This window comes from Branchiostoma floridae, chromosome 11, assembly GCF_000003815.2.
Source record: "Branchiostoma floridae strain S238N-H82 chromosome 11, Bfl_VNyyK, whole genome shotgun sequence".
Taxonomy (NCBI): Eukaryota; Metazoa; Chordata; class Leptocardii; order Amphioxiformes; family Branchiostomatidae; genus Branchiostoma; species Branchiostoma floridae.
In genome coordinates, this window is record NC_049989.1 from 4,164,429 (window position 1) to 4,174,950 (window position 10,522).

Consider the following 10,522-nt stretch of genomic DNA (forward strand, 5'->3'; position numbering starts at 1 on the left):
TCTGGGCCAATAGTTTATATAAGTTAGTGACAGGAAGATGTTCTTCAGTGGACAAGGATACTGGAAATGCAGCAATGTTCACATTCTTTATGTTTGTGGTGGCCTCCTGAAAATTTTTGCTCACCCCATCTACACCCTTGTCTCTGAATTCTACTTGCACATACTGCACTATACATTGTGCAGAATTATGGAGGCGCCTACTACAATGAAGACACATGAATACTAACAAAGCACAAATTGAACACTTGAAAATTGGATACATATTTGTTTTTAGGTGGTACGTATCCAGAGGGTAGATTTGGTTAGATCAGTGACATTGGATTATGCCAGCACTGCCAAAGTGCTCTGTCCATCTGTATCACCCTTCCCCAGTTGCTACGAGTAGTACTATAACTGGTTTCCAACTGGCTATGGGAAAAGGCGCCAATAGTTCATTACTGTTAAGTTTGTGACTATATCCCTATCGCAAATTCAAAACCACAGCAAAAACTCAATTTGCTCCCTACTGCAAAAATAAATCCCTTTTTAAAAATCAAGAATGACAAACTTCCCTTAACGGTTGCCCCGTAATTTGTGTGTGTATTTTTGGGGCTGGGGTGAACATAATCATTTATAAATTTGTCCCCCTGCTTCCTTTCTCGTCCTATTGGTACAGTCATTGTTTTGGATGGGAACATGGTAACGACATAAAGGAAGGTGATGGCTGACTAGCAGGTATGAATTACCTAGCACATTGCTATGGAGGCTGTGGCCTCCTGTTAAAGCTCTTGTTATCTTAAGCATGAGGGGCTAACAGAAGAAACTTAACCATGATTAGGTGATTACTGGCTGGAACAAAATAATGATTGGTTTAATACTTTAATCCTACTAAATCTCTGAGATTCAGTCCTGAAAGGTTTCCAAAACAAAGCAACAGGACAGTAAGGTTTTGTTGTTAACATTCTTATGTCTTGATGGTAACTTTTGCCTGGCCTTTTCTTTGTATAGGTACTTTAGATTTCTGTGTTGTTCTTCTACTACTTGCTGTACAATTCAGGTGGCACCAATGCCGACCACCGCAGTATTCTACTAGCTGCCTAACCTTGGTGATTGTGAGTATGGATAGTCATGTAACTTGTTTTAGACAATCTAAGCAAAGTCACAGCTGCATACCTTCGTTTTTTTTACAAACAGAATAGACTTTTATTCCAACCAGAACATCCTTTCTTTACTTAAGGTCGTATGTTTACGGCTAGAACTCAAGCCATTCAAAACCACTGACCATATTGTTGTCCAAAGACGATATCACATTGCGGCCACTCCCACTAGCGTTGGGGAGCAAGAACCACCAATCCAGATCTGATTATACAGATAAATGCGCGATCCTAATTATATCAACACTACACCGTTAAGAGAAAGATCGTAAGAAAATACGCATTGAAAGAAAGTAATGTCAAGTTGCTCTCTGATACAATATGCACACCTCTAGATTTCTTGACCCATGCGACCTGCCCTGACAACGGGGGTGGGTGGGACAGGTGGGTGACAGGATAGTGTTACAATGGAAAACATGGCACCCTGTAGTTAAACATGGCGTCCTGTACTTTAACATGATTTAAGTACATGTAAGGTAAGTCACAACTTTTCTAGATAGTCAATTCAAAACGATGACGGCAAATGTTTAATACTTGACAGTAGAATCTGGGTTGCTTTGGTACGATTTCTCAAGGAGATTGAAGGGTTGCCTTCCTTTCTTGTGGTTTTAGAGAAATCTAAGATGTGGATATTTTCTTGTGCGACCTACAGGTGTTCACTGATTCACATGGAAATAGATTATCGGAAACCTATGTAATAGAGCGGTGTGGTAGGCAGTTGAGGACCTTATATTAAGCCTGCCCTCAGTGCTCTTAACATCGGCCGGAGGAGGCAGGTGCACGCGACCGTGCAGCCAAGGCCAGTCAAGCGGAAACACGTTGTTGGCGTCTAACGTACACTCTTGTTCCGTGTGTCCGCACAGTCAGTTTATTCTAGGCCTTTAGAATAAAGTTTATGGTAAATTTTCACGATATATGGGCAAATATGTCAACCCGTGAAAAAGTTCCCTAACGATATGGCCGCTGGCTGTCAGCTATTGTGATCTGGATCATGTAAATAATAGTAGTATTAAACGTTTTGTTCTTTCTTTCGCAGATAAAGTCCTCCAGTTTGACACACCAGACTGGTAGAAAAATGGCAAAACTGAGAATGCGCACCAAGTTTCGTACCACCATGGAACTGTTTTCGGGCTTATTCGTAGGCTTTTGGCTCATGTTGATGTTAAACACGCCACCAAGACAAACTACTCGGAACTGCAATTTGCCCGACAAATACAATATTTCGCAGGCTTTCCATCAGATACAGTTGGCAAAATTTCAAGACAAGACACGCGTCTCGATAAAAAAGCAACACCAAAACCATCTCTACATCGGCGTTTTGACAGCAAAAAAATATCTACAGTCGCGAGCAGTGGCAGTCTATGAAACATGGGGGAAACAAGTTCCGGGAAAAGTCGAATTCTTCTCCGCCTACGACCCCAAACATCGAACTCCCAGGGGAATCCCAGTGGTCACCAATATTCCAGGGATCGACGACACCTACCCGCCTCAGAAGAAGTCCTTCCTGATGCTGAAGTACATGCATGACTTTTACATTGACAAGTATGAGTGGTTCATCCGAGCAGATGATGATGCTTACATTCGCGTGGACAAGCTACAAAGATTTTTACGTTTGGTCAACTCCAGTAAACCTCTCTACATTGGGCAATCTGGGTCCGGTAAGAAAAATGAAATCGGTAAGTTAGGCTTGGGTCCCAGTGATAACTACTGCATGGGAGGACCTGGCGTGATCTTAAGCCGAGAGACACTGCGGCGAATAGCCCCACACATTTCACACTGCTTGAAGAACATGTACTCCAAACACGAAGACGTGGAGATCGGGATATGTATCAAGAGATTTGCGAACGTTTCCTGTACCCGCGCTTCTGACGCTGAGCGTATATTCTTCAGCGACTACAGGAATTACAGAAAGGGTAGTGTGCAGCACCTGTATCCTGGTTTAGTTCAACACAGCATCACTCTACACCCAAACAAAGGTCCAAAAGATCAGTACAAGTTCTACACATACTTCTTAGCCCTCAGACTTGAGGCTTTACAGCAACGGACGCTCGAGCTTTTTCGTACCATTGGTAAAATGACCAATGAGCTTCATTCCTCCAATGAGATCAAAAGATCACCGACGTCTCTGACCAATTATAAACCGAGAGACATCAGAGGCGTCATGGCATGGGACTACTTTACACGCAGAAAGATGCAAGGGTACTTAACTAGGGAAGCTAGCAGAAGACTCATCGATCTCTTGAGGACACGCATTAAGGATGCGTCGATAACGGTAAGACATTGCCCTGATCACACATGACATATCGATACCTGTCGTGCTTGACTTGACATTTTTCTGCTTGTATGGTTGACATGAAAAATCTAGGTACTAGTATTACCATAGACTCCATAAAGAATTAATTTAGTGCATCATTCCAAGAATTATTGTTTTTGTGCTATCCATTTACTGAAATTCACATCAAACACTATATACAAATGATCAGTCTCAGCCTATGATTCAGACTAAGATATCTTCTGTTATATATGCAGGTGACGGACATTGTTAATAAAGCATCACGCAAGGAGCGCCGTCGAGTCCAGGTCTACGACTTACGACATGGATATTGGAAAGTCAGTCCACAACACGGACTGAGCTACGTCCTTCACTCATCTCTTCTGATTAAGGAATTTCGCAACCGCCATAGAAGAACGTTTAACGCCACGAGGAGGCAGGACTATTTCCACCAGTCGCTTGGTCCCGCAGTGTTGATGGAAAACACTGCGGGTAAATCGTACAATACGACCGCGTCTTCTCCCTCTGTCCCTCAACGTGACACTCCCACAGTCCACGTCATCGTCCCATTGGTCGGCCGTATGGAAACCTTTAAAAGATTCATGCGCAACTACGAAAAAGTGTGTCTCCAAACGAACGAGAACGCCAAGCTATTGGTTGTATTATTCAAACACGAAGACTCGTCGAAAGACGAAAGTCTACGCGTTCATTTATTGATGAAGTCCTACCAAATTAAGTACCCTAAAGCTTACCTGGAAGTACTTGATGTGAAGGGTAGGTTTTCCCGCGGAGTTGGACTACAGCTGGGAGCCTCTCATTTTCCCAGGAATGCGCTTCTCTTCTTTTGTGACGTTGACCTGGTCTTCCCACAGGGATTCCTACAACGCTGCCGCTCCAGAACCGTTGCCAAAAAACAGGTGTACTATCCTGTGATGTTCAGTCAGTACGATCCTCAGTTCGCTCACGGTAGCCAATCAAATGCGAGAACAACACCTCCACAAACCAATCAACCGATTCTTAAGAACCAGTTTGAATTCAACAAGGAGAAAACTATGGACGATTTTTACCAGTTTAGCAAAGATTCTGGATATTGGAGACACTACAGCTACGGGATGGTCTGTGTCTACAGGGAAGACTTCTTTCGTTCGGGAAAGTTTGATACCGCCATCAAAGGCTGGGGCTTGGAAGATCTGGACCTGTGTGATAAATTCGCAGCTACTGGAATGAACGTATTTCGGGCGACTGACCCAGGATTGGTACACGTCTACCATCCCATGCATTGTGACCCTAGGCTTAGAACAAGACAATACAACATGTGCCTAGGGTCTAAGGCTAATACATACGGCAGTGCTGCTAAGCTAGGTGAAAGATTGCTGGAAATCAAGGACAAAAATAGGACGCTACACTAAGACAACAAAACAACAGTTTTAAGGGTAAAAAAGAAGAATATCTACCCTAAAGCCATGTCTTGTACGATTTGATACGCCCGTCACTTTTTACTTCACCCAATGCCATGGGAGTAAAGTTTTGTTTTTGCTCTGTATGAAGTCTGTCTGTGTATGTTTCCGCACTAGGTTCTCTGTATTCTACACGTAGGTATACGAAATGACGTAAACCTCAACCCATGACGTCAAGCTGGAGATGGTATGACCCGGTATGTCCCTCTCACTTTTGCCCGGCAACAAACCCGAACAAATACTCGACTAACCAAAGTACCAAACAGTAAGTTCTGTCTTGTCAATCAGAGCGGAGCTGGGTGTTTTCTTCTTTCTTTTCAGTGTTACTTAACCATATAACGTCTCTGGTAAAGATGATGGTCGCTGGGCAAACACACTGTTTACTCGGGAAACAGATTTCTGTCAAACACCACATCGTTCATTTATCTCAATAACATCGCACAGTTTAACCTGTCGGGCACCAGTTTATGTTGTAACTGCGTAAATGAATGTTTTGGCGGCCATGCTACATTGTATGTAGTGATGTCTGTGTCTCGACAAGCAATAGATCTAGGAGCAGTATTGAAGATGTTAAGCATCAGTAATTTTTTTTTAAATCCATACATGTTACAAATGTGCAATAAGACATTTACATAGAAGAAATACAAACAAACACGGACAGACACAAGAAAATCAGTGCACGGTAGCTTCACTTGTTTGCATGCGGCAGCTGGGTGTAATGTTTGAAATTTTGTCTCGTTCGGGGGCAGAATCCTGCCCCCAGCACACACGTCTGACCAATGACGTAATATGTTTGTTTGTAAATAAGTTATTTCACATTTGTAATATGTATGGAATTCGAAACAAAACGTTACTGATGCTTAACATCTTCACAACTTGTCGTATTACATATCTAGACACAGAAATTAAAAAAAGTACAATGTAGCATGGCCGCCAGCACATTCATTTACGTATTGTTACACCTGTAGTATTAAAACTCATGCCCGACAATATGTACCAATCGGCAAGGATTGTAACGTATATAAGGTATGTAACGTCCTTGGTTTCATCAAGGAGGTTGAAAAAAGGAATTTCAACCTCCTTGGTTTCATGAGATTGGAGGTCACTGAAGTGGTCCGACGGGTTGTGACCTCACACAGTTGGAGGTGTGGCGTGCAGGTAAGATGGCTTCTTTACATGCGGGATTAGTTTACGGACAGTCCAGTGTCATCAATGCACCTTAACTTAGCACCTTTAATCTTTCTGAATCTTTCAGGATAATTTGGCCGTCCTTTCGACGTATCTCGGAGTTGTGTTTCTCCCTTTAGGCTGTACCAGGAGCCTCCTAGCCTCACCCACCGGTCTCTCTGTAGGCATTGGTGTAAGTTGTTGTTGTGTGAGAAGTCAAGGTTTTAGTGTCAGCTTTACCAGATACAGTAGTTACAGCTGATAGTGTCAATCAGTTCAAGTCTAGGCTAGACAGATACTGGGAGTGTCGAAAGTACGTCACATGACTGAGCGAAGATCAGGACACAACAAGCTGAAGCCTTCTCTCCTGGATGCGGTATCAAGGTGTTGTTGTTGTTGTTGTTTGAGGTGCTTCGATGTAGTTGTGTCGGAGAAGGGCGATTCAAGATTTTCAACCGGTAAGGTTCTTATGCCGGGTAAGGAACATATGCCTGGAAAAGAATATATGTCGGGAGACGAGTAGTAGTCTACACATCAATACCAAAGTCTGTTTTTTTAAGGGCCTTTGTTGAAACTGACTGGAAGCAGGCTCGCTGTGGGCAGACTACTCGCCCCCCGACAAAAGAACATTTCCGGTTGAAAATCGCGAATCGGCCTCCTCCGTCATCAGTGGAATTGTATTGGTACCCACTCCCACCCCCACCCCACGCTCTGGTTACCTTTGCCAAGAAGGTTATATTTATCAGATGTTGTCGTACCATTTTTGAAATCCTCCAAAAACAGGGGTAAATGCGGGTAACAGAAAGCATACATGTAACCGACGACGCTTGATTTCTGTAGAGACGCTTGGATGGGTACCGTAGAGTTGTTTGCTATTGCCTTCGCCAATAAGTTTATATTTTGTGTATGTGTGCATCTACGTGTGTGTGTGTGTGTGTGTGTGTGTGTGTGTGTGTGTGTGTAGAAGACAAGCATAACTCGAGAATGCCTGGATGGATCGAATTGACATTTGATAAGATCTGAAAACGATTAGATTTTGGGGACTCTAGGGGATTGTTACGGTACTGCAGTTCCGGGTTTTTATCTCCAGTTCTGGACATGCTTTCGTCATGACTTTTGAGTGGTAGATAGCTCTTTGGGCCAAAAGTAAGTGCTGTAGGTTTGGGCCCCCTAGCGGCTTTTTTTTTAACAACAGAGACCAGTTTAGTGGCTTTGAAAGTAGCAACTCAAGAGGGGGTTGACAGATCGTCGTGGTTTTTAGTGGTGCTTCATATAGTCGAATACTAATTGCATGATTAGTTCGGAAATTGTCTAAACCCACTCTGTTCTATCATAGGACTATTGCAACATGTGACATCTGTAACCGAAAAAAAAAATACGCATTCTCTTATCTTTCCTCCAGATCCTCTAAGACAGCAGAAAAAATGACTCGATTCGGAATACGTATGTCGAGAAAGACCCGACAAACGGTGTCCTTCATATCAGGGGTCGTCATCGGATTTTGGATAATGCTCACAATCATGACCCATGTACCTGACAAAGATATGACCAGCCCTGTGTCTTCTACATCAGAATGGACGCCCGGCGTTCCTAAAGAAGGTTGGCAAGCAGGGTACGGGCCAACAAGTCTCGAAAGTAATCAGAAGCATATCTACATTGGTGTCATGACAGCAAGAAAGTATCTAAATTCGAGAGTTGTTGCCGTCTACGAAACATGGGGGAAACAAGTTCCGGGAAAAGTCGAATTCTTCTCCGCCTACGATCCAAAACATCGAACTCCCAGGGGAATCCCGGTCGTCACCAATATCCCTGGAATCGACGACACCTACCCGCCTCAGAAGAAGTCCTTCCTGATGCTGAAGTACATGCATGACTTTTACATTGACAAGTATGAGTGGTTCATCCGAGCAGATGATGATGTTTACATCCGAGTGGACAAGCTACAAAAGTTCTTGCGATCTGTAAATTCCAGTAAACCTCTTTACATCGGGCAATCTGAGTCCAGCCAGAAAAACGAAAGGTTAAGCATGAGTTCCAGTGATAGCTTCTGTTTGGGAGGACCTGGCGTGATCTTGAGCCGAGAAACGCTGCGGAGAATAGCCCCACACATTTCACACTGCTTGAAGAACATGTACTCCAAACACGAAGACGTGGAGATCGGGAGATGTATCAAGCGATTTGCGAACGTTTCCTGTACCCGCGCTTCTGACACTGAGCGTATATTCTTCAATGACTTAAAATGTTACAAAAAGGGAAGTGTGCAGCACCTGTATCCAGGTTTAGTTCAACATGTCATCACCGTTCACCCAAACAAAGGTCCAAAAGATCAGTACAAGTTCTACACATACTTCTCAGCCCTCAGACTTGAGGTATTACAGCAGCGGATGCTCGAGCTTTTTCGTACCATTGATAAAATGACCAATGAGCTTTAAAAGCGACAGTCTACTGGTCACTTGTCCAATGGAATCAAAGGACGATAACGGTAAGACTTTACAATTGTCCTCAGATAAATCTCGTAGAAACAGTTACTATAGTATGGGCTTAGCATGATAACATGTGTAACATATTGAGAAACAAACGTTTCGGAGTTTATTGCACAACCCAGCTACCAGTTACTACTGGTGAAGTTATAACAGATTATTATTTTCTTCGTTCTTTCATTTCATTAAAGAACATGAAATTTTATTTATTTATTTATTGAAATACCTCTAATACTTATGTACATTACTATTGAATCTCAGCCTATAAGATATCTTCTATCACTAAATGACCGACATTATTAATAAAGCATCACACAACGAGTGTCTTCGAGTCCATGTCACACATTGTCGTTCATTCATTTATCCTCAGGGCTGCAATACCACAGATTTTTACCTGTCGGGCATCAATATGGCACCTTACAGGTTTGGGTTGCATTTAGAGTTTAGTACCTTTAATTCAAGGGGGTCAGAGGTCACTGAAAGTGGTGACCACACAGGTGTGGGTGTGGCATACAGGTAGCTTAACTTCTCTGCATACATGATTAACTTAAGGACGGTCCAATACCATCAATGGGGAACGCAAATGCTTGAGGATGATAAAAAAAGCACATAAACGTGATACAAAAGACTAGCTGGAAATTTTTCGGAATTGTACATGCATTAGCAACAGGACTGAAACAAACTTACCGGTAATGATTTTTGGACGGAGCAGTGAAAATGTATTGATACCATTTTACCCCTGCTCCAGATATTACATGTTATCGCCCTTTTGGAATCCTCTGAAAGCAGGCACAAGATGTGAGTGACACAGAGTATGGATATCTAGGGTAACATGGCGCTTAGATTTCTTTGGCAACCTTTCTAACAGGTAAGACTATGTCAGATCACTTCTAATTTTCTAACCTTTTCGGTGCAACAGCTCTTTCGTGCGTCACATGAAGTAGCCCCAGTCGCTTACTTTATGTAAGTCAACATTCAAGTAGATTAGGATGGTTGGTTAAGGTTGGTGTCAGATAGAAATTGTTGAGTTTTCAGTCTCTTCTTCCAGGTGGTGTATTTGGGTGACTCATGGGAAGACATGTATATGTCTATGTTCTAATGCGGCTGTAATGTCATGAACAGGTTTTTTATTATCATTTTACTCCCGAAGTCACTATTCTATATAACCTTGTATTCTCTAAGAGCCCGGTCACATAAGACGTGCAATTGATCGTCGTACGATTACAGACTGATGGAATTCTTGGGATAGCCGTACATGTGTTGTACAACATTTAGCAGTCATGATTCTGAGAAAGCTGTCTAAAATTCTTGTCAGCGACTGGTTCTGCCACATCATGGCCTGCTTGAAAATTCTACAACATCAAACTCGTATTAAAGATGACATGACCAATAGTCATTGTGTCGCGCCGTAACCATCGGATGCAGGGCTCGAAATACCACCTGCATATGCAGGTTAGTGCAGATAAAATTGGAGCTGTGCAGGTATTTTTGGTGTCTACCTGCACCTAACCTGCATATGCAGGTGGTATTTCGAGCCCTGCATCCGATGGTTTTATACATAACTTTCATATGATGTGTATATAGTGTATATGGATTGTTATTAGCTGCATTGACTGTTACCACCTATAAAGTGTAAAAGAAAACATAGCAATAGTTCCTGAATAATTTTAGTACTTCCTAAATTCAGAGTGGCGCAGGTAAAATTTGCCTGGTGCAGGTAACTTTCGATGTTACCTGCACCAGTGAAGGTATGCAGAAAAAAGTATTTCGAGCCCTGGGGTGTTATGTAAGCTTGGTGTTGGTTGCCTAAGACAACCGTTAATGCTATGTAAGCTTAATAATGGTTGCCAAATGAAAGCTTAAGTAGACGAATCCCGCAGTGCTTACATACGGCTGTCAAACATTGAAGACCTTTCTGAATTCGTTACGTTTGTGTCAGGTTTGTTTCTAACAAAAAGTTGCATTTTCCTAATATCTAAATTATTTATGAAAATATTAACTTGAAGATTATCT

General features: G+C 42.5%; 3 protein-coding genes across 5 annotated transcripts in view; all 3 read left to right on the forward strand.

The window, feature by feature from the left end:
- The first annotated feature begins 120 nt into the window (after positions 1–120).
- LOC118425687 (chondroitin sulfate synthase 3-like) lies at positions 121–4,951 on the forward strand. 2 transcript variants are annotated; one of them, XM_035834720.1, is made up of 3 exons: positions 121–1,091; positions 2,170–3,405; positions 3,663–4,951. In XM_035834720.1, exons 1-3 carry the CDS (start codon positions 954–956, stop codon positions 4,812–4,814), a joined length of 2,526 nt encoding a protein of 841 aa, XP_035690613.1. In that variant the 5' UTR covers positions 121–953; the 3' UTR covers positions 4,815–4,951. The 2 variants fall into 2 exon arrangements, with proteins under 2 accessions (XP_035690613.1, XP_035690614.1); XM_035834721.1 differs by having other exon boundaries at positions 121–1,609; positions 3,663–4,950.
- Positions 4,952–5,473: 522 nt separating this feature from the next.
- LOC118425723 (chondroitin sulfate synthase 1-like) lies at positions 5,474–8,901 on the forward strand. Of its 2 annotated transcripts, none has more exons than XM_035834776.1 (2): positions 5,474–6,413; positions 7,432–8,901. In XM_035834776.1, exons 1-2 carry the CDS (start codon positions 6,352–6,354, stop codon positions 8,459–8,461), a joined length of 1,092 nt encoding a protein of 363 aa, XP_035690669.1. In that variant the 5' UTR covers positions 5,474–6,351; the 3' UTR covers positions 8,462–8,901. The 2 variants fall into 2 exon arrangements, with proteins under 2 accessions (XP_035690669.1, XP_035690670.1); XM_035834777.1 differs by having other exon boundaries at positions 5,476–6,222; positions 7,432–8,900.
- Positions 8,902–8,909: 8 nt separating this feature from the next.
- The window catches only part of LOC118426139 (chondroitin sulfate synthase 1-like), a 9,389-nt gene continuing 7,776 nt past the window's right edge, over positions 8,910–10,522 (forward strand). The window contains exon 1 of the mRNA XM_035835399.1: positions 8,910–9,377. The gene's annotated coding sequence lies outside the window, so the exon portion shown is untranslated. The remainder of the gene's footprint in view (positions 9,378–10,522) is intronic.

What these genes read in the sequence shown, in the direction of transcription:
- LOC118425723 (XM_035834776.1), top strand. Translation starts at nt 6,352, where the DNA reads ATGACTGAGCGAAGATCAGGACACAACAAGCTGAAGCCTTCTCTCCTG. An exon ending in CTCCTGGATGCGGTATCAAG is followed by an intron (nt 6,414 to 7,431) that starts GTGTTGTTGTTG and finishes TCTTTCCTCCAG; the next exon opens with ATCCTCTAAGACAGCAGAAA.
- LOC118425687 (XM_035834720.1), top strand. Translation starts at nt 954, where the DNA reads ATGGTAACTTTTGCCTGGCCTTTTCTTTGTATAGGTACTTTAGATTTC. An exon ending in GCTGCCTAACCTTGGTGATT is followed by an intron (nt 1,092 to 2,169) that starts GTGAGTATGGAT and finishes TTTCTTTCGCAG; the next exon opens with ATAAAGTCCTCCAGTTTGAC. An exon ending in TTAAGGATGCGTCGATAACG is followed by an intron (nt 3,406 to 3,662) that starts GTAAGACATTGC and finishes TTATATATGCAG; the next exon opens with GTGACGGACATTGTTAATAA.